We start from the raw sequence: 23180 nt of genomic DNA on the forward strand, positions 1-23180 counted from the left end.
GTGGCAAGGAAACGACTTCCCTGAACAGCATAATCTCCCCATAGCCCTGTGGAGGCCCCCCCAGATTGAATCTGGGGAAAGAGCCACACGTTCAGGAGTTTCAAAGGGAAACGCTTTCTGTCTCTGTCCAGCACCTGTTTATAATTCCTTCTCCGGAGCTGCTGCAGGTTTCACAAAAGCCGTGCTGCTGTCCCCAAACCCACTTTACCGGGCTGTCTGCTTTGCTTCTGAAAAAAATAAATTCCCTTTTACATGAGCTCAGGATCTGCCACCAGTAGAAACCTTTTTCCCAGGAGGAAGGTAGCGCTATGTAAATACCAGGGATAACCAGAGGAGCAGGGTCTGAGCCTGCCTGTAATGCACCAGGAAAAAAAAGCCTTGGTCCCTGGGGGATAATAGCTGGTTACTTTGTAGGCTGTCAGGAAAAGGAATTACCCAAGCCAAAATGTAGTGACTGCATTTCTCCAGCAAAAGTTTCTTGTGTAATGAAAATGGCTGTCAGAGCTAAAGCTTTGGGGAGCTGAATCCGCTTCACTTTGGCTCCCTGAACCACCATCAGAGGCAGGTAATAAACACCATTATTAAAGAATGAGTAATTTGCTGCAGCTCCAGCACACTGAATTTTTGCAGCAGATCCGGGCTTTTGCATGGTACCCAACCCCTCCCAGCCCTCAGCCTGGCCTGCAGACGTCGCCATTGCTTGTGGAGAGGCAACCAAGCGCTTGGCAAAACCTTGTCCACTAAAATCCTGCTCTGCCACCAGCAAGCTCGGCAGAGCAAGCTCCAGAGGGGCCAATCCTGGCAGGCCAGGCAGCCTGTGGGCTGTACAGAATGGACCCTCAGCATGGGCCTGGGCACTTCAGGCCCTCGTGGTTTGGCTGCCTCCTTTACAGACCTGCTGCATGGGATGGGATGTGCTTGCAGCTTTCCAAGAGCATCCTTGACCTCGACAGGCAGCCCAAAGCTCTCCCCTTCCTGACCACCACTCTGCCTGCTGGGTGCCTCTGGTGCCACCCCATCCCCACAGACATTGATACACTGTGGTGCTTCCTCAAATCTCTCTTACCCCTTCATTGCCCTCCTTCTAATTTACTATCCATGCTTGGAATTGTTTTCCAGCTCCCTTGCAAGCATGGTCCCTGAATCAGGCAGACTTTGGCTCTTTCTGCCTGTTTCCTAAAGCCCTGTACCCCAGCCTGGGACTGCCAGGGACCACTTGCAGGACATCGTTCTACTGCTGCTTTCAGGGGGCAATTTCAGGCAAGGTCATAATCCAGTAATTATCTGTAGAGTTAGAGATGGGCAAATGATTGACTTTTCTGGCTGAAGGTTCAAGCCATAGCATTAGAGAGGGGAAAAAAACCTCCATTATAGAATTCCTCCGAATTGTCTTTCTGTTGCTGCTTCTCTTAGTTAAAAGGCAGCAAACCAGCCCAAATGCTTTGCTCAGCCTGGAAGGGGAGGCTCCACTGATCTCCAGTGGTTTTTGGGTGCACCACTTAAACCAGCTTCCTTTTAAATTGAAACACTTCAGGTATCCTTTGAAAAGCAGAGCTGGTCACAGGATTGCTCTCCAAGCTTTGTGTCTGGCAGTCAGCAATAGGACAAGGGGGCATGGGCTTAAACTCTGCCAGCAGAGATTTAGGGTGGATATTAGGAAGAAATTCTTTACAGAGAGAGTGGTCAGGCATTGGAACGGCTGCCCAGGGAGGTGGTGGACTCGCCGTCCCTGGAGGTTTTTAAAGTGAGGTTGGACATGATCTAGTAAACAGACTAGAGTTGGACCAAGGGTTGGACTCGATGATCTCTGAGGTCTTTTCCAACCCAGTCGATTCTGTGATTCTGTGAACTGCTGGCATGAAAAAAATTGTCCCAGGGCACAGGTATACCAGCTCAGAGATGAGACACCATGTTTGGCAGCTGCCTAGTGCTGCTCCACAGCTGGGCAGAGGTTTTTTGGCAAACCCTTCTGGCTCCCCAGGGCCTCTGGGGTGGGAGAGCAAGGCAAGACGGAGGGTGCTGGGGCTTGTCCGCACACAGCAGGGACATGTTTGCACAAGCAGGACGTCCTTGCCCAGCCCATGCAGGACCGCTGGTGCTGCTCACCCAGAGCAGAGCCACCTCCTGTAACATGCTATGACTCCAGATGGGAACAAGCAGCAGCCTGAGCCCAGTCCCAGGAAGGGCTGGTCTAAATCCAGCAGTGATGTGGGCAGGGAAGAGAAATAGGCCAGGAAGAGAGAAGAATCATCCATATGGCAGAGGCAGGAGCAGCCCAGAGTGCCCCTCAGACAGGCATGGTTGGGACTTGACACAGACATGGGAAAGAAAACACATCATCGTTTTGTGGTATCTCTTTCCATACCATATGGAAGATAATTTAGCATCATCCTCTGCATGCTTCTGGCCCCCCAGGACTGTGGGACAGACAAGAGCCATGGGAAGGCCAGGGGCAGCTGCTGCCTTTCTTCTAGCTGTATTGCTGAAGACAGAATAAAGCTCTCCCATGGCTCCCGTCAGTGTGAACTGCTCCTCCTTAAATACAGAGGGCACATCTCCACACAAGGATTCCATTTCTTTGGCAATAACAAATATTAAAGAGAGGCTTCACATTTGGTTTGGCTTGCACCTATTGACTCGAGTAGTAATTTAACACCTTACAGTTTGTCTCAGGCTATGGATGTTGGCCAGAACAACAAAAGAGTGATCTACTTATTTGCTGGAAGAGGAGATCAGCTTACTGCTGATAAATGCAGGCTGTGTTTAGAAACTTAGGGTTTGGGAAAGTAAGCTAGAAATGTGTCATCTCCACAGTGTAACTTCATTTTTAAAGAGAGAGCAGATCATTGGCAAATGAATTAAACCTCTGAACTGTAGAGGAGTTCTGTGAATCCCCAGGAGAATCAGGCCACAGTAAGCAAAGTGGAAATAGCCCTGAGCTGAAGGAAGGCAGACAGTGGATAAAATAAACAGGACAGTGGGGAAAGGATAGTGCCGGCATGCACAAGCCTTCAGGGCGATTATGAATCATTTGAGTACAGATACGTTTTAAACAGAGACAAATGAGCAGTCTTTAACAGCCGCTTTACTTTACCAGCTTCAATTGATAGGAGGGGGATTTGCAGAGAGATATGAGGATGGAGCTGGGTGCTGCAGCTGAGCTGCTCTATCAGCAAGGCACAGCTGCCAAGAGGAGGACATCTCTCTGTCCCCTTGACACCAGATGCCAACTGCGTGCTACATTCCTGTCTTGGTCTCAGCTGGTGTATGTCTCTCACCTGTAAGGAAGCCAGGTCTTATTTGGTAGATCATTTCTGTGCTGGGTGGCAGGCCATGGCAGGGAGAGCATCACCAGAGTGCAGACACCAAGGCACGGCCCTGGGGCAGGCTGGGCTGGAGGGCTGAGGGGCATAGGGCTGGTCCAAGAGCAGAGCACAAGGTACAGGTCTGGTCCAGAACAGGATATCTCTGCTCCCTGTGGGTGATGCTCACCTTGAGCCACAGGATCAGGCAGCACAGAGTGATCTATGGGGAGGGAGCAGTGGAGAGGATGGGGTGTAGAGTCCCAGGACATCACCAAGCATAAAGGGGACTTCATGGGCAGAAGAAGAGCCTTAACGTGGAGTTGATGGGATTGGAGCAAAGGGTACAGGTGAAATAGGGGAAGATAGAAGAAGAGCTTGGGAGCCATCTAGGATAGCCACCATGTTCAGTTCAATACGGGGTATAAATGGCAACAGAGAAAACCTGACATGAAGTTAAGGATTGTAGCCATTACCACAGGAAAATCAGCCATGAACAGAAGTACAGCTTGCAAGCATGAGCTTCTGTGCATCTTCCAGCAGCAGCAAGAATGTCCTGGTAATGAACACATCTTGGGCAACTTCCGTGAGATGCTCCTGACAGCGTGGTCTTAGTGTCCATATGGACACCCTGGGCAGGGAGCCTGGCCTCAGCAAGGGACGGAGCATCTGTGTTGAAGGCATTCATGCTTCCCAGAGCCCCAGAGGTCAGTGAGTTTTGCCTCAAGTAGCTCTACAGGCGGAAATGTTTCTAAGCAGGCTTTCTGCACTGAGGGTAGGGTGCCAACACCCCTCTGTCCAGACAGCTTTATGTGCAGCAGCCTTAGGGTACTTCCTTAGGGTTAAACCTCTTAGTCTCAGCTCATGTTTCCACAGGCCAGTGATTTGAATGCTGCAGCAGACAGGGGAATTCACCCTCCTTTGCCCCTGGGCTGGCATGTTGTGGCTGAGATGAGCAGTTAGAGCCTGACAGCCTCCCAAGCTCATCTCGCTGGCTGATGCCTCAAAGGCCTGGAAACACTGAGTGACAGTTTCAGTAGCCTCCTCACATGGGAGTCATCACTCTGACCTACACTTCCTCCCAGCAACCCTGCTGGGTCCCCAAACATGAATGTGAAGAAGCCACCAGTGAGAGCTATCAATCAGTTTTGGTGGGCATCATGTGTTTCTTTAAAGCCCCAAACGAGGGCTTCTTGTTGAGGGTGCTGCAGAGCACACCAGGGGGGGCTGAGAAGGGGCTGAGAAGACAGCCCCAGCATGGCTTTTGGCATCTCCAGAGCTTTCCCATCCCTGACCCCATTCTGGCCCACTTCCCCAGCACAACACTGCTGGCCAGGTTGCCCGCTCTGTTCTGCTTTGTCTATCTGACGCATGGTCACCCTGCTGCCCTCCAGCACCCTGAGCAGCCCTGTGCTGACCCCTCTTCTCCCCGATCCCACACCTTCAGGAGACCCACACCCAGGATAGCTTGCGGAAACTCCTGACAGCTGCCTTATTTACTTGTTTGTGTCTCCAGCTAAAAAAAGGATGCTGAGAGAGCCCAAACCTGCTAATTATACACCTAGCCACCCACACAACCATGTGTTTTATCACCATACCCTCCATGCTTCCTCCTGCTCCCCCTTGCCAGCTCGGTGAGCCCTTCCCAGCTCTCCCCTGCATGAGGGGCACGGAGAGGCGCATCCCAGCGGGGCACGTCCCGTGGCTGCATCCGTGCCGGTGAGCTCCTGCTCCCGGCTGGGCTCACACCAGCAAGGCCGGCGCCGAAACACGGGTACTGTAGCCGTGCCCGGCGGTTTGGACACACAGGCGCTGTGCACGCAGGCGCCGGCCCGGCCCCGCGGTGCTGCGGGATGCTCGGCCGGGAGGGGCGGGCGGGGACCGGGGAGCGACCGGGAACCCCGCGCTCTGCGGCCCCGGGGCGGTGCGGCGGCCGGAGCGGCAGCCCCGCGCTGCGTGGAGCGCCTGGGACATCTAGCGGCCACCTCTCCCAGTGCCGGGCCCTGCCGAGGTGGGTGCCGGCCTGGGGGTGCCCGGCCAGGGCTGGGGGACACGGTGGCAGCGGGCCACAAGCACCCTGCCAGCCTCGCTGCCCCTGGTGCCCCATCGCAGGGTGCAGCCTGTTTGCAGGTACTCCCGGTTTGAGGCTGGGTGTTAGGAGCATGTCTTTCCAGTGTTTGGAGGCGATGGAGGACACACTGCTCCCCTGCTGATGCTCACAGGCAGTGATTGTGTCTTGTTTGCTGGCACTGGGGCTGGGAACAGGGTGGTGGGGGAGCCCACAGCCCCGCAGAGCCCCTGGCACAGCTCCCTCAAAAGTAGCCTGGCTCTTCCCTGCCAGCCAGGGAAGGATCTGCTATTTCTTACCATTAGGAGCAACGCCTGAACTCTGAGCACAGCTGGGTCGAAACACTGCTGCAGAGAAACATTTTTATCAGGCAGAATAAAGACTCTATTTCCACCTGGAAATTGCCCAATTTGACTTGCGAACCTTGAAAAGCAGCCCATCGCATCCCAATTCTCAGAGCAATTTAGTCTCTGTTGGAGCTGGGAGCCCATTGCTGAGGCACTGGCTCTCTACTTATCAGAAGATCAGAACAAGTGCTTTATTCACTGCTTTCCAGCTCTATCAGCCCAGCTGCATAAAACTTGTGAATTAGATGCTCATCATCACAAACTCCTCAGCCTCCTCCCTCTAATCCATGTCCACAGGCTCTGTCACCTTCATCCTTCTCTCCTAGTCCTCCCTAACTCTTTCTCCGTCAGCAGCTCCACAGTCCCTTTTTCCATGCCTGTAGCCAGGGCCCAACTTTCTTCCTGTCTCAGATGACACTTTGCTTGCCTTGCCCCATGCCTCTTACCCAACATTTCCCTTCCCACCACTGCCCCTATCATGCCTCTTTGCTTCTCTGTGTACCACCGCTGCCAGCCCCATTGGGGCTTCCACTGCCTTCCCCTGCTGCTCCCTGCCAAGAGTTGCTTCCCCGACACCACCCCCTGCCCCTTCCACCCCCTGGCCATCTCCTCATCTGATGCTCCTGGCACAGCAGCCTTTCCTGGGGTGGGTGAAGGCTTTGTTACACCCCAGGGATGCCCAGTCTGCATGCTCGTGCTGTGCCCAAGGCAGGAACAGCAGCATGGAGACTGAGCATTTACAGCAGGGTTTGCACATTGGCTGGACATGACTGCTTTCACAGCCATGTCAGTGGGGCTCATGAAAGTGCTTCCTTATCCCTGTGAGCTGTGCTTCACTCTGGGGGACTCCAGGCTGGGATGCAGCAGGTATCCATGCTGCTGTGCAGGCTCCTCAGGCTGAGAGGGTGCTCGGTCCACCCCTGACTGACACATTGTCCTGAGACCTGACAGCCCTTCCTTCATCCCCATATTCCCTCTCCCAAACACTGACTTCTCTTCCTGTGATGCTCTGCCTTTGCTTCTCAGCAGCCTTTGTGAGCTGGTTTTCTCTGGAGCAGAATCCCAAGCCTTGATGCCCAGAGGCAGGGGTACTGCCTCCTCTGGTGCCCTGGCAGGACTTGGGCCTCAGTCTAGAAGCCTCAAAAGAGCTCCTGAGAGCTTCCAGAAGGGTCTGGGCTCTGGGAAGGGTGCTAGCCACATCTGTGCTTTCCTGCTCCTTCAGGAGCGGGTCCACTTCTGTCCTAGGGCTATGGCAGCTGTACCTGTTTGTAGTACTGCTTTCCATCATCCAGGTCAGGAATAGGTGTTCATGCTCTTCTCTGCCCTCAGACCAGCCATGGCACAGCAGCACAGCAGGGCACTGCTCCCCAAGGGCACCGGCCTCCCTGGGTGCTGTCCTGAAGGGGAAAGCCTTTGGCCAGGACGGACTAACCTCCTCGCTCAGGAGCCTGGGGACATGCAACACAGTCACAACCTGCTAATGAGCCAGGGAAGGGAACCGGAGTTTTTGCTTGACAGGGCAATTAAATAATGATTGATTCCTGGAACAGCTACTTAATTCATCATTAACTGAGCTTATCATATCCGGTGTCTGTGCTGAGGGCCCCTCTGAGGGCTGCACTGCTGCTTGTGGGGGTGGCCAGCAACCAATGAACCCCTCATGGGGTGAGGGAAACATCTGGGATGGTCCCAAGGGGACCCGGTCCACCACAGGGGATGTGGTCTAGAAGTGACATCCATGAAGCACAGAGCTAAATTTGCTACACCTTTATTTTCCTGCCTTATTTTTGCTCCTTTCATCCAGCACTGGCCTTGAGAAGCTCAGAGTACACAATGCAGTTGTGCGTTTCCCACTCCACTGGGGAATGCTGCAACCGGCCAGGGGAGCGTGCGGGGCCTTGCCCCACCAAGTGGTTATGGAAGCCACCGTGCAGGGGGAGAGGCAGCTCATCATGGAGTCAGCAGTCATTATTCTCAGCAGTAGAGCTGCAGCAATACACCAGCTCAATCAGGGCACTGGAGTCTGCCTCCTCCCAGCTGTGCCCTGCCGCTGGGCTCAGGCAGTGTGTGTACCCTAGTATGTGTGGATCCTCCCTGTGCACCTAACAGTGCCTTGCTGCTGTCACCTGCCGCCAGTAGTGCCCAGACCAGCTTCATGGGGCTAATGGACCTGCATGCTATCCAGTCACGCTGGTAATGAGGACAGAGAATGGCCACTCTTTGCCAATTTTGTTTTTTACAGCTTTCTTGCTTTTGTCTGCTGGCTTCATTCCTCTTCCCTCAAGCCTGCTTATTACCAGGCTTACTTTATTACCAGGCTTACTTTACTACCAGTCCCTTTATTAAGTTCCTGTGTGGCTAAATTCACCGTAGGATCCAGATAATCCAAATGGGCTTTGGGGATGACAGCAGGGCTGGTTTGCCTCTGTCCTTCCCTGCACGTGTGCACACAGGGCTGGTCCTCACCCTCCCTGCCATTCCCACTCCAATATAATCTCTAACTGTCATCTGGTTTGATGGCCCTCATCTCCATCTGCACACCCAGATCGTCTGGTGAACACAGGTGTGCTTGCACACACAGGTGCATTCTCTATGCAATGCAGTGATGTTGGTGACTAAGGAGCAGGAAGCAGCTCTAACCCCTCCGGCACTGGGACTCTTCACATCAGCAGGTGAAGGTGTCAGAGGCTGAGGTTTTAGCCTGGCTGCTTTCCAGCAGGGCTGAACATGCTGCCATAGATATGCCATGATGCTGGCCATCAATGTCCCCACCCCAGTGATGACAAGTGCTGGAACTGGGCGCTATAACTAAACTTGGTGGTTCCTTTGCATATTTATGAGAAGCACAGTGATATGTCATTTTGCACTTTCCCCTTATCTCTTCAGCCCAGTTATCATCCCATCCTGCTCCAGGGAGAGTATTGTTCCCAGCTCCCAAGAGTGGAAGGCAACAACAAAAAGACAGTTTACTACACATAAATCTTTTATGATCCTGGACTGTACAAGAGCCACAGACATTAGCATGGACTAAAATATTCTAGCTGTAGCCCTGCCCCATCCTGAAAGCAGACTGTGCCCCGGCCCATGGGCTGTGGGCTTGTGCGCCCTTGTGTTGGGCAGTGCAGCAACCCCCAAGGTCCTGGCCTTGCCCTAGGGCTGGCTCTGGGGCAGTCTGAGGGACCAGAGAGGTTTGGGCTGTCCCTGTCCCCCCTGAGGTAAGCCTTCAGCCCTGCCCAGCCCACATTCAGGGAGGCTTTCTCATGTTTCAAAAGTATTTTCCTGTTGTTTCTTTTGCTACCTGTGCTGTTACATTTCTGAGGTATGTTCACCCTGGGATATTTGTGACCTGCAAGCCCTCTCTGCCTCTTCCCCCCAGCTCAGGTCAGCCAGTCACCTCCCATCAGCCGGCCCCTTCAGCATCCTTCTGGATGCCCAAAGTCAGCAGACCCCATGTCCAGCAGCAGTCCAGCTGCCCAGGCACACATTTCCCAGCGTCAGGCAGCCTGTCCACAGCCCACCTGCTGGCATTTCTCAGCACCTCCGGCACCTCCCAGCAAGATCCCATCCCTCCCTACCCTAGCTTGCTGCCAGAAACATTTCTTGAGGCGAGGCGTGGATGCCTTACCAAGACTATCGACTTTCTCTTGCTAGAGCTTGGCTTCTACTCCTGCTTGGGCTGCTGCTCTCAAATGACACTCACTGACTGGTCTCTCCTCACTGTTTTGTTAAAAAGTGAGGCAGTTGATTGGAAATCTAATTTGCATGTTGATGTAAGCAAAGAAGAGGTTCACGCTTTCCTTCCCTGAAAACCAAGATGAAGCTTTGTGCTTCTGTGGGTCTGTGCAGGAAATAAAACCGTCTGTGCAACAAATATGCATCTCCCTTAAATATTTTGAAAATAGTTAACGGCCATCTGCTGTATGAGCCGTTTCAGGCTTTATTAGTAAGGTGGGAGACTGCAGAAAGCAGAGAATGGTTTTGAAGAGGGAGAAGTGGAGGGCATTCACCAAAACACGCAGAGTTTTAGCACCGCAGGAGTGCTTTTGAATGGCTCCATTTTCCTGAACAGCTTTCCAAAATGTGGCAACTGCTGCCAGAACAAAGCCCATCAACAGGGCCATTTAAAACCAGGAATGGCACTCAAAGCTGTGCAGTATAACAGAGTTTGGCCAAGGGGAGAAGACCACTTGGGCTTTTCATTCTCTGGAGTCTTCAACTCCAATTTCTTTATTTATATTTTCTTCTTGAGGACAGATTTAAACCCAAGGTGATGTGTTTTCTTTCAGAAAGCCTCATGCACCTCAAGAAACCCTGTAGCAGGTGTCAGCGTGTCTCTGCTACACAGCATGCTGCAGAGCAGGCAGCAGTGGAGGTCTCTAAGGAGGACAGGAACATTTGGGGTTGCAAGACAATAAGGTGGCACGGTTGAGGAGCTGGGAATGTGATAGAGAGTGCCTGTAAAACACGGGGCTTGGGATTGAAGAGCACAAAGTAATTGTTTCTCTCTCCTGGGGAACGCTGATATTTCACTACACGCTTTCTTTGTGCCAAGGTGGGTAGGGAAGCCAAAATAGCAAACGCTCCTCTGAAGAAAAGGTGTTGAAATATTTAATCTTGGAAATTTTAATGAAAAAATAAAAAATCAGCACAAGGTTTCAGCACTCTGAAATGGAGGAAGGGGGAGGGAGGTGAATTTTCCTGAGGAAGAAACCCATGTTGACATTTGTAGCTGAGGATCCTGTTTGGACTCAGCATTTTCTGAAGCCGGTGGCCCAGAGCCAGGGCTGCACAGCTGCCAGCTGTACCTGGGGGTGAAGTTGGTTTAAGAAAGGGGACAATGTGATGAGTCATTTATTTAAATTGCTCTATGCGGTCTCCTCTTTAACCTCCGCATGCCTCCATTCCTTCACACAGCTGGCTGAGCATCCAACACTTCCCACTCTACCCTATACATCGCCTCCATGCCTTCACAGCAGCCTCCCAGCTTCCTTTGATGGCCAGCTACTCTCATCCCATGCCAGCCCAGCCTTGGAAGAGCCCTAGGAAACCTCCCTGGCACCTGAAAACCATTAGGTGCATCTGTAATGCCTGAAAGGCTGTAACTCACTGTGTGGGCCTCCACTTTGGGAAGTCAGGGAAGCCCCTCAAGTGGCTGTCAGCATTTTATCTACTTCACTGCTGGCTCTTCTGCTTTGTCGCAGCACACATTATGAACCAGCAGAAGAGATGCGGTAGGTCCTTTCCTGTCAGGCTGCATGTGGCCATCTCAAGATACACTGTAGATACAGCAAATCCTTGTCTTAATCCAGGCTGAATCAAATCATTTTGTTGCAGGGCTGCATCCTTATCTTACTACCAGCTGGGGAGAGATGAAGAGATGCTCAGTTTGCTGAGATAGTGTTCAAACCATGGAGTGGGGGAAGGGCTCTTGTTTTCTCCAGCATTGCCAAATCTTTCTGTTCCCAACAGTCTCGTCTTGACATCGGCTCCACATGGGCAAGAGGCTTTTCTGCTCCCTTGTCTTGCTGAAATAACAGCCTCCTCCCTCCCACTCTCTCTGCTTCTGCAGGATCGCTCCCCCCCACCATCAGCAGCATGGAGAGTGTGCGTGAGCTCCAAAACCCGCTCTTGGCCAAGGCCAATGGGCATCTCCACAGCAGCTATTCTTACCACCAGCATCACAGCCAGGACTATCCCAGTCACCGCTGCCAAGGGAAACTGTATTCCTACATCTTCCAAAACACTGGCAGTGCCAGGACTCACCAGCTGCTGGATGCCAGTTCCCTGCAGCTGGCCGTTGAAGCCTTGTATGGCCCAAATTTCATCCTCGTGAAGGATGAGACCACTCTCAAGACCAAGGACAGCAAGTCAGAAAACTGCGAGACCACCTTTATGGAAAGCAAAGAGTCTCCATCAGAGGGTCCCGACGGGCACGAGGCACAAGGGTCTTGCCTTGTAGAGCGCGACATTCGCATCCAAACTGTGTCCTATGAGGTGGAGGAAGAGGAGCTCCAGGAGTATGAGGTAAGATTTTTCAAATGGGATGGCATCACACTCCTCTGGTAACTCTGCCCATTGGCCCAAATTCTTAGTTATTCATTCTCCCTCTTTCCCCAGAGCTTCCCCCCAGACCCTACTATCTCCTGCCTCACCAGTCTCTCCCTGTGCACCCAGTATTTCTTCTCCCTCCTTGTAATTTCTGCCCTCTTTTCCTTGCCACAGACCGCAGGAGGAGATGAGCTTCCCTGAGGGCAGCCTGGCTGCATGCTCCCTGGGTGCGAGGGGGAGATGATGCTGGTTCTGCAGGACCCCTGGGTTATGGGGATCCTTTGACAAGGCACCGCCATGGCACTCAAATTAATGGGAAATAGCAATCCTTGCATAACAGCAAAACACACATGCCTGATGGCAGCTGCCAAGAGAAAGCTTTATAGATAAATAGAAGATGAATCTTGCAAAGGAAGAAGGAGAGCTGAGAAAGGAGCCATGTGCTGCATTCTGTGCCCCACCACGGCTCCAGTGGTGGTGCAGAGGCTGAGAATATCATCCAGGACCTTGAGAGGCTGGAGCAGGTCCCCAGGGCCTGCTGGAACAGATGTTTGATGACCCAGCACAGCTCTGCTGTTTTTAGTGATGGTGGCAGCAGGGATGACCCCACCTTTGCGTGCCTTCCCCACCCAGACACATCACTTCCAGGCTGGTCTCCCTCTGCTCAAATGCAGGAGGGCTGCCTGCAGCTGCCCTGACCAATGCACTGGCTAAGGGGACAGGACATCTCACCCCTGTGATGGAGGCTCCGAATCAACTGCCTTCCCTCACTCACTAAATTGGTTTAGTAGGATATTGATCTCCTACTCCCTAATGGGGATAAGGCACTTTGTTTAAGTTTGTTTAAGCTGACAAGCAGCCAGTTCCGCCAAAGCTCGAGATATTTCATTTTAAGACTATCTATCTCCCAGGGAAATCCCAGACCCCCAGCAAGTGAGCTCAGCATTTGCTCTGGCAGGGAGCCGAGAATACACTCTGCTCCTGAATTTGCTGAGCTACATTTTTTCTCATCAAGCTGGGCTGAGGAGGCTAAAATATTTTTGAAAGCCACTCCTTGAATTTGTAGGTGGGAAAAGTGTGAGAATATGTGATGGGGCCAGAAGAGAGCAGGAGCTGGGAGGAGGGGGGCTGAGACACAGCTTGCAGGGGAGGTGGACATGGGCTGAATCCATCTGCTTTTTCAGAGTGACTCCTCCAGCGACAGCGAAAGCGAGGATCATTTCCTGATGCTTCCCCCCCGGGACCACCTGGGCTTGGCCCTTTTCTCCATGCTGTGCTGCTTCTGGCCCCTGGGGATTGCTGCCTTCTACTTCTCCCAAGGGGTAAGAGATCCCTTTGCTTGCCTGGATGCACAGAGTGCTGGAGCAAGAGCCCTGCAAGCCATGGTAGCCCTCAGAGGGGACTGGGCAGCTTTCTGGTGCTGAGTCTCATCTCTGTGCCATTCCCAGACCCCTGAGGCCTGAGACAAAGGGTGCTCCTGGCTCCTGGATGTCTTCAGCACAGCTCTAAGGTTGCAAGTCCTCCAGCTCTTGTGTGAGTTACTGGAAGTTAGGTTTGTCTTTTGGGTGTTATTTAGGGAACTGGGGGTCCCTTTGGCCCCTTGCCCAGTTTCTCACCCTCTGGCTGGGCTCAGGAAAAGGGTATTTTCCCACTTGCCCTCCCATTCTCCAGTGGTGTGGAGGTCCTTCATCATGACCCAGTCCAAGGCAGCTCATGCCCCGGGAGTCAGGCTGCACTGGAGGCTGGACACAGAGGGGAGCCTGCTCTCCATATCACACTGCAGCTCCTCCGCTACACTAGTTTCTGACATGCATTGGCTAAGCTGAGTGAGCCAACACCAGACTGACAGAGGTGGCAGAGGGTGGTGGCCCTTGGGATGCACCAGCTTAGAGGAGCTGCTGCCTTCTCGAGAGCTTAGCTCAGAGCCAGGGCTCAGCCCAGAGCCAGGGCTCAGCCCAGAGCCAGGGCTCACATTGCTGTTGACCCAGAAAAATTCATGCAGAGCCAGGGAATTTACTCCACGTTTGCACAGATGCTGCTGTGCCAAGAATAGATAGGGGGGAGGCATTAAGAAGTTAAAACAAGAGGATAGAAACAGAAATGAAAAAAAATATATAACATGAGTACCCGGCACAGAGGCAGTAAGAGGCACGGGAAGATTTCACTGATTAGGACCTTGAGGAGTGGCTGATTTCACATTTTTCCACGTGGTACAGGGTAGCATGGTGTACTCTTCACATGATAATGTACTTGGTACTATTTATATTTAGCTCCATTTGGTGTAACTACCACTTTTGTTCACTCACTAATGTAAGGACCATCTCTCTATTCAGTGTCTGCGCACAGTGGGTGCACAGTGTGTGCGTTGATGTCCACATGGCAACTTGAACTTGAATACTAAGGGTAACTCTGAATGTGTCCAGAGCACTCATGGAAACTGAAAGTGTCCAGCCCAGAGAACCAACACCCACATCTGCCTCCATCACTGGCTCCATCAACCCTTCTATGGCAAATAGGCTTCAGCTGAAAACTCCATGCAGGCAAACTCAAGCGGTAGCACAGGCAGCCCAAGGTGCTGTGCTGTCTGGAGTCAGCTCCTGAGACCAGACAGTACTCGTTATGTGTCTATATAGGGTATATTTGTACCACGCAGCCATCCCCCCTGTGCACAGACCATTTGCCTGGGCTTACAAGGGTCCAGCCACCCACTTGCAGCTCTGGCTGACTGCTCAGATGGCTAGGGTTTGCAAAGGGCCAAAGCCCATGCTTCCCTTAGAAGCAAAATCCACAGGGAAATGTGTGTAGGTGGCACTGCCGTGCTGAGCCCTCCCAGACCAACAGACACCTTGCTGTCCATCCCCAGCATTCATGGGACACAGTGTTCAGGGGAGGGCGACCGACTCAGCAGTGAAGCTACTGCATGCAGACTAAAAGTCCAGGTCGGCACAGCTGTGAGCAACAAGTGTTTCTTCTCCTTCCAGACCAGCAAGGCTGTCTCCAAAGGAGATTTCCATCTGGCCAGTTCAGCTTCCCGACGAGCCCTCTTCCTCGCCGCACTCTCCATCACTATCGGCACAGGAGTGTACGTTGGGGTGGTGGTAGCGCTGATCGCTTATCTCTCCAAAGGGGGCCACGTATAGCTGCCACCCACATGTCATCGCCGTCCTCAGTCACCGGCCCTCCTGGGATCGACCTTTCCTGCAGAGCACAGGGTGCCCGCGCCTGCAAGGGCTGCTTGCACAGCAGGACCCCAGCACGGATGCCCTGCGCAAGCTCTTTCCCCCTTCAGACAAACAGTAGACCCCTGTTCTCCCCAAGGCCATGGTGTGCCACCATCCGACATCAGGAAATTGGGCACTGGCCTGGCTGCTGGGACCAGGAGGAGCATATTTGCCTGGTGGAAGACGTGCAGGAGAGACACTACATGCTGCTGCTTAGCTGGGGTCACCACACGTGCTCCGAGGCCATGGTTTACACTCCCATGGCTGGTGCCCAGGCTTGGCCCATGAAGAAGGCACACAGGGAGGAGAGGGGACACGGTGTCAGGGAGTGACCCTGGGAGGCTGGAGTCCTGGTGGGATCTCCAGACTCCCGGGATGGAGACAACATTCCTATTTCAGTGCCACGGGATAGCACCTGGCCCCTCAGCTGCAGCAAAGGAGGGGACAACCTGGACATGACCAAAAGGCGTGCTCTCCACATCCCTCTTCATACAGACACCTGATCCACAGGAGAGCATCTCAGTTGTTGGCCCATCCCAGATCAGAAATAAGGAGAAAGGCAGGCTGGTGTTTACACACTGTCACTCTCATTGCTGGAGCAAGGTGGTAAAGACAGCAAGGTTTTCTCAGCATTAATAATGACTGTATGATAATTGCAAGTCATAGTCCCCAGAAGTTTGGCATCCCACAGTGATGAGCCCTTAAAAGACTTGTAATGGCAATTTCTACCCAAGAAATTACCTGGGAGGGGTGGGAGAATGGGATTGAAAGAAAAGTCCAGCATGACAAGCAGAGCCTGGGGCCAGAGTGCTATTTGAGGGGGGATGAGATCCAGAGAGGGGGAAGACTTCGAAGGACCCCAAGACACAAAGGTGACCACAACACACTTCATCCCATGCCTTGGCGAGAGGTATCTCCATCCATTCAAAAGCTTCTGCTGACAAGGAAATCCCATGCACCCCTGCTTACATCTTACTTTTGCTAATTTGTATATTGTCAGCGACACGTCAAGTGCTTCAGAGGTGGGTGTGAAACCAATGACTGCCCCAAAGGGCTGGCGTTACAAGGCCCTGCCTCACCCTCCTCCCCAGCACCCACCTTGACCCTCTCTCACCCTGGCCGTGGTTCTCCTGCCACCTCCTTCCCCACATGCAGAAGCTGCAAGTAGACTCTGGGCACCCATCACCCCCTTCCCGGTGTTTCTGGGCAGGCTGCAGACAGCTCTGCAAGAGGTGCAGCATGTTCCTCCAGCTGGGTGCCATTCAAATGTACATTTCATTCTAAAGAAGCATGTTAATGTCTTCGATTGCTGTTGTATTTGAGCCATAAAAGAGAGAAGCACATCAGAGACCTGTTCAGAAGCTGGTCTGAAAGTTCCCATTACATTTTATAATGTGGAAGAGCTAATAATAAAACCAGGAAAAAATACTTTGTTTATAAGGACATGGAGCTGGCTAGTGAAGAGGTGAGCTTTGCAGAAGTCATGAGCTCACTTAAACCTGGAGGTGTTTATGTGGTTCCCGAAGGAAGTTATAATACAGCTGGTGTCTGGGCAACTTGGAGGGAGATGTACTGCTTTGTAGATCTCAGAAAGCAGCTAGTGATGGGAGCAGGATGGTAATCTAGGCTTTTTGCCATATTTGGATGGACAAGAATTAGGGAGGGAGAGAGAGTCTGGAGCATCATATATGTTCTGGCTGCTTTGTGTATAGTAGAAGCATAAAATACAATGTGGCTGAAGAGGTGCAGAAGAATACAAACATTGTGAGGGAATAAACAGGTCTTGCTTCTGATAGTGGACAGAGGGAGACAGAATTTGCAGGGCAGGACTCGGGTGTCTGGCAGAGATGAGGTGGCTTAGAGAGATGAGGTTGACCTCACCCAGTAGCTGAAAGATGGTTTTCATTTCCCCCTCCTCTGTGTGCTCAGCCTTCCTGGGCATCTGTCCTTCCAAATAATGGAGCAGGACAGGAGCATGATTTCAGGAGAGGTGACATCCATGGTTGCCTGTGCAGCAGGGGGGACCAGACTCACTGTTTTCCCAGCTCAGTGCTGTTCCAGCTAAATCCTCCCACCTTTCCCCCTCAAGCACCCCTCAGCTGAGGGGCAGGTGTGCGGGCTCCCCACCAGTTCTGGTCCAGACAAAACCATTGGGGCTGCCAGACCAGAATCTGCAACAAGAAACTGCATTTGCCATGAATTTGTAGTTCTGCAACCTGGTTCCCTCCAGGGGCTTACCTGGGTGAGGGACCGGCAGCCCCCAGCCTGCTCCATGTAGGCACCCCATCCCCCTGCACCCCAACCCACCTCTTTGTCTCTTTTTAATTGGAGACACATAGGGAAGGATCGGGCTGAAGGGCCAACAGAATTAAAATGTTTTCCTCTAATAGCCTGAATCTCTGATGATCTTGTCAAAGTAGAGGGGAAGGGGCTGTTCTGGAGTATCCCTAAGGGGGGCATTATGCAAATGGAGAAATTAGTTGGAAACAGCCTGAAGGGAAACATGTGGAAATTGAAATTCGAGGACCAGCATCGGGACTGCTGCTGAATAACTTATTATAGACTCACAGTGTCTGCTGCAGCCACCTCAGCAGAAGGGAAGGAAGCAAAAAGGCAACAAATCTCAGCAGTCAGGGAAGACGTGAGCTTTGGAAATTTGATCAAGCTAAAAAAATACAAATGTTAAACTAAACCTTGCCAGTGGGTGTGGAAGAGTTGACTCTTCTTCCTTCTGTCCTTCCATGGGAGGGGTCCCTCTCCCACCTGGGAATCACAGCCCCACAGCAGAGCTCCTATCCCACAGGGCATACTCAGAAATTTGGGGTGAAGGAGGAATAACCTCGAATTCTGGCGTGGCAGCATTTCAGCCCAGAAAGGAGTGCGGTGGCATGTCGCAGGTGTGGGAGGCGACGCACAGGGCAGTGATTGCAAAGACAGTCTGTGCCCGTGCAGAGGGGAGGTGGTGGAACAGCATTCCTGGTGGCTGACAAGGGAGGATTTGGGGTTCTCTGAGCTAGGGATAGAGGCAGGAGGTGGTTAAATTGTGATGTCCTACAAAGGTGTACACCACAACCTGATGTCCTTCCCCACACCCTGGAACTTTCTAAAAAATGATGACAGGAGATGCTGAAGAGTCCCATGGTACATCAGAACAAGCCCCTCCTTCTTCATTCATGAGTAATGTATTATCCTTAATTAGGACATCTATTTGCAACCGAGCTCCCCACCAGCCAGCTGCAGGTGCCTGTCCCTGTGAATGCAGGTGCTGTGTAGCACCCCCAGCACAGGCACAGTTCTGCAACCCCCTGGCCCCAGCAATCCTGTCTCATCGCCTCCTGCTCACTGTTCCCGAGGTGCCCCTGCCCTGGCCCCATTGCCGCACAAGCACCCCTCACCCTTAGACAGTGACACCGAGAAAGTCACCAGAAAACCCATCCCCTGCCCCCTCTCCCTGTGCCTGTGCCCAGACACCCCACTCTTGTCTCACACACTGAGCAGCTTTTGAGTTGCAAGAAGCACCATCACCAGATGTCCCAGGTGCCCTCCCTGCTGTGAGGAGAAGACCCTGGGGATGGAGCCAACCCCACTCCCCATGGCTGACTGAACATCTGCTCCATCCCTTCCCTGCCCTGAAGATGCTCCTGGTTCAGCCAGGAGCTTGGTGAAGTGCTGTCTGGGGTGCGCTGGGCTTTGTTTTCTTTTCTCAGCAGTGGAAATCATGTTGTCTTCCGGCTTGGGCTCCCTTCATAACCTTCACAACACCAAGGTAAGCGCCTCCCCGTGGGCCTTTCTTTTCAGAAGCAACTAAGGATGGGGCAGACAAAGCCTGTGACAAGGGCAAGGATGGCCTTTGAAGCCTCCCTCCTTCTGAGATGCAGTCAGAAAGAAACCTGCTGAGGAAAATGGCACCAGTGCCTCAGCCACAGAGCTGAGCAACCCATGCATCTGAGCCACTGCCTGCTTCTCTCAGCTCTGCTCACACCACTCACCTCTCAGCAAGTACTGCAGCATGACAAAATGGGGCCACTGGCTGCACACCAGCACTGGGGAGTGCTGATGAGGGATACAGGGATGGGTCTGCGCTGGATCTCACTCCTCTTCCCAAAGGCATGAGGTGAGATGATGGAGGAAAAAAGCAGATAAACCAGTGTGGTTTGTGGGGGACACAAGAGCTCTGTGGGACCCCATCCCCAGCTGAATGGATCCACTGGGGCACTGGTCCTCCTGCATCCTCCCAGCCATCCTGTGGGCAATGTGGAAACAACTGGGGCAGGACACAAGGTGTCCTGCTGTGCTCCCAGCACCTTCATCTGCCTGGGAGATCGCAGCCACTGGCAGAGGCAAAGCTGCCGCCAGCTCTCCAAGCAGTGCCCGTTGGTGGAGTGCAACTGCAGCCAGTGCTGGTGGTGCATAAATGCCTCCATTCTCCCCCCATCTGTCCTCTGGAGGCTGGCAAGAAATGAGACATAGGGAAATAGAACTGGAGTAAGTCCTTTGCCTCACTTAATGGCACAGCCAGTGTTTTCCCTTCACAGCAATCAAGTAAGGAAATAGCTAATTATCTGAGACAGGCCAAATTTTCTATTCCTGTCCCCCCCAAAAAACAAAAAAAAAGCATTTAGCAGTGCATCTCTTCACCTAGCTTATCCTTTCCCCTTTGCTCCCCAAAAACAGCCTGCAGCAGCAAGACTGCAGGGAGACATAGCCTATGGCAATGCTAACTCTCCTGGGGCTGGCAGGAGAGGATTTTTGCAGAGAGAAGCCAATTAAGACCTATCACTCAGACATCCACTACTGTGAAATCAGGAGGCTCATTACCTCTCCCCTCCCCACAGACACAGACACCAGCTCCCTCTTCCACAGCCATTGGTAACCACACACGCAGGAATGCCCCAGTGCCGCTGAGCTGTCCCCATGGGGCAGGAGGACAAGCGGTGCCAAGAGAGGACAGAGTGCTAGGTGGGGACACCTTGCTGGGGCGAGGTAGATGCTGTCCCCATGGCCCACAGTGAGCCATGGGGCTTGCTGTGACATCTGGGGAGAAGCTGGTCAGTGACAGTGATGCACCGGAGTTAGTGTCATCTTCCACTGCTTATCTGTCCCTGCTGTGGCATGGAGGGGCTGTACCCCTGCACATCCCCCTCTCCCCTTCCCCTGCAGTGTCCAGGTACAGTGATGTTTGGGCACCCCATCTGCAGATGCGCTGCTCCTCTGAGCTGACTTCATTTTTGCTATAGCTGATGCCTGGGCTGTACCTCAGAGCCAAGGGCTTTGCAAGGGAACCACAGCTGCCCTTTAGAAGGTGTATGTTAAAAACACAGTTTAAATATCCTCACAAGTCATCCTTCAGGGGCTTTGGAGACTCAAGACTGGCAGGCACCAGACAGGGTCTGGGTCCATCCCTCCACACTGAATGGGCAGGAGCTCTCCTTGGGCCAAGCTCCCCTGATCAGAGGAGCTGCTGCTGCCTCTCCAGCTGTGCCAGAGTGGGACAGGACAGGGCCAGCAGCAGAAGAGCCTCTCTTCTCCCTCTACCACACTGCACGGCCAGGATTTTTCCACCTCCTCTTCTCAGCAAGAAAAAGCAGCAGCCACCTGGGTCTTTGAGGAGCGGGGCACATGGCTGACTTCCACTGATGTTTAACATGCACTGCTTAGATGGCATGGGGCTCCTTTTGGCTACTAACCCTCAGCCCTAGTGCCACCAAGGTCTGTCCCTTCCACCCACTGTCATCTCCACTGCCTTAAAGAGGCTGAGCTGCTGGCCTTTCTCCACATAGGGCCCATCTTCCCCACTGCTGCTCCTCTATGAAGCTCCCCAATACATCTGGGCTTTTCCAGACTATTCACTTCAAAAAATGTCATGATGTCCTGCAACTGCTGTAGTGCTGGACACAGCACAGCATCCTTATCTCCCATTTCTGCTCAGGAGCTTTGCTGGCTGCAGGGCTGTGCTCCACTCAGCCTTTCAGAGGCTCCCCCACAGAAATCCCCCACTCTGCAGGGTCTCCCTCTTCACTTGTGCAGGCATGGTGTTTAACTGGTTTCTAATCAGTTCAGCACTTGCTGGCTTCATTTTTAAATCAATCTCATTGCTTAATCAAAACATCAGGCAGGACGGAGCCCAGTGTCCCATGGAAGCCAGAGTGAGGTCAGAGTGCTGCCTTCTCCTGGCATGGAGAGCTGAGGGGTGTCCCTGTGGCAGGGAGTCCCCTCTTTGCACAGGCAGGCTCCCTGCCTGCCCCCTGCCCAGACCCACACAGCTGCAGAAGCACCAGGAAGATGTAGCTTTATTCTCATGGGTCTGAGTTTGATGGGAATTGTCCATCCAGCCACAGCTCTCCTGCCTTCCCCAGTGCTGAGGTTACTGAAGTGATAGAGAAGGGGTGGAGAGAGAGGCAGAGGAAGAAGCCAGGGAAGGAGAAATGAAATAATGCAATATCTGCTAAAATGCCACCCTCAAAGTAATATACCAAAGTCTAGGTGCAAGCAGAAAACTCTTGACAGCATTAGGCTAGAAAGATTGAAGCTTTTCTTTCCTGAAGTGCTTTCATATCTAAATATTTTCTTCCAAACTCTGGCATTTTCCAAATGTTGACTGTCCTAAATTAGCATTACACATCAGCTCACTTGTTTTCTAGAAGAGGAAAGGCAGGGAACACTGCATCTGGACCTCAGCTGGTTCAAGAAAGCTAAGACTGGTATTAATGGGTTGTTAATATTTTAAAAGAAGATCTGTTAGGCTGGAGAGCAAAATCCTTGAGGATCCATATAAGGACTGATCACCCATATTTTTCACTGGCAAACAGCATAGGAAAGCAGGGTGCCTTGGTGACCTTTGCTAATGAGTCAAAATCAGGAGGGTTTGGAAATACAGAAGAGTAAAGAAACCTTGAAGGCAGGAGAGGTGGACATTGGCTGGAACGCAGGGAGATGAAGGGTTGCCAGCAGGAATTGCTGCTGCAGGGACCAGGGAAAGGAAGGAGCCATTGCCGCAGCATGAAAAGGGTAGATCTGACAAGAAAATCTACAGGGCAAAATGTTTCAGCAAAAATACTCACAAAGGACAATAACAGGGCAGCAGTGGACCACAGCTGGACTCCAGGAGACATTTTCAGCCATGGCACGTGAGACATGGGTTTTAACAGGGAGGAGGCAGAGAGGGTGGTAGGAGAACAGGGACCTGACTGTGGCTGCTGTAACCTGCTGGGACAGGGGAAGGTGGTGCCTCACAAATAACCTGGGGGGACAGAAGGAAAAGGACTCTCATGTCAATAGCACGGTTGGCTCGGCAGCACTAGTTGCTTGTAGCCTGGTCCTATGGAGGGAATCGTGCAGGGCACTGATCCAAAAGATCCCTTTTTTAATTTTTCTCCTCGTCTTTCCCCCTTCCCTGCCCACATAGATAATGAATTGCACTTGTGCTTGTCAGCTCAGGAGCAGTTCTGAACAGTGGCACTGATTTTTTTGTCCTCCTGTCACTGCTACACCTCCACTCTGAAGATCCCAGCAAGCACAGGATTGGTCTTGCAAACCCCAACACCTCCACTACCTTGAGATGCTTTTAAGAACAAGACTACTGCTTTTTGCACCAACAGACCAGTTGCCTGTGCAAAATCTGGAGGCAAAGAGGTGCTTGAGCTAACACATACCACCTGAGTGCCCCAAAGCTTTGCTTGACTATAGTCAACTATTCCCACAGCCCAGCATCCAGGCAGGCTATGCTGCACATCACCCACCTTCTGCACCTGCAAACCCCCTCTCTCAGACATAAATGGGGTGCACTAGTGGCAGAAGAGAGCTCTAAATTACAGGTGGGTGGGGGGCTGCTCCTCATGGGCTTTACAGCCCCCCAGCCTCTGCATTTCACTCATCTTTTAATTTCCATCTTTGCTGAGGTCAGTGCTTTTAAGCACTCATTGTGAGGGAGTTCAGGTGGCACCTGAGCTAAACCTCACTCCACACATGCAAAGGAAGAGACACATCGGCCAGTGTCTTGGCCACGCAGTGCAGACCAGCTGAGGCCACCTCAAATTCATCTCCCACCACCAGCTCAATGTGAGCGCAGCAAGACAGGTATTAGTCAAGGGCTACGGTTTCCACCCCATTTAAATTCTGCTCAGCCACAAACTATATCAGTAAATGAGGAAAAGTCACCATTTAAGTGGTGCCAACTCACAGAGACCCACCAAGA

The 23180-nt window shown here is 52.4% G+C and overlaps 1 protein-coding gene across 1 annotated transcript; it reads left to right on the forward strand.

Annotated features, from left to right (window-relative positions):
- Nucleotides 1-11312: 11312 nt before the first annotated feature.
- Nucleotides 11313-14905, forward strand: SYNDIG1L (synapse differentiation inducing 1 like; the record flags this gene model as incomplete). The annotated part of the gene is made up of 3 exons (XM_080345094.1): nucleotides 11313-11741; nucleotides 12950-13087; nucleotides 14747-14905. 3 exons carry the CDS (start codon nucleotides 11313-11315, stop codon nucleotides 14903-14905), a joined length of 726 nt encoding a protein of 241 aa, XP_080201220.1.
- Nucleotides 14906-23180: the final 8275 nt, after the last annotated feature.

This window comes from Nesoenas mayeri (assembly GCF_963082525.1).
Source record: "Nesoenas mayeri genome assembly, chromosome: 5".
In the NCBI taxonomy this organism is placed as follows: domain Eukaryota; kingdom Metazoa; phylum Chordata; class Aves; order Columbiformes; family Columbidae; genus Nesoenas; species Nesoenas mayeri.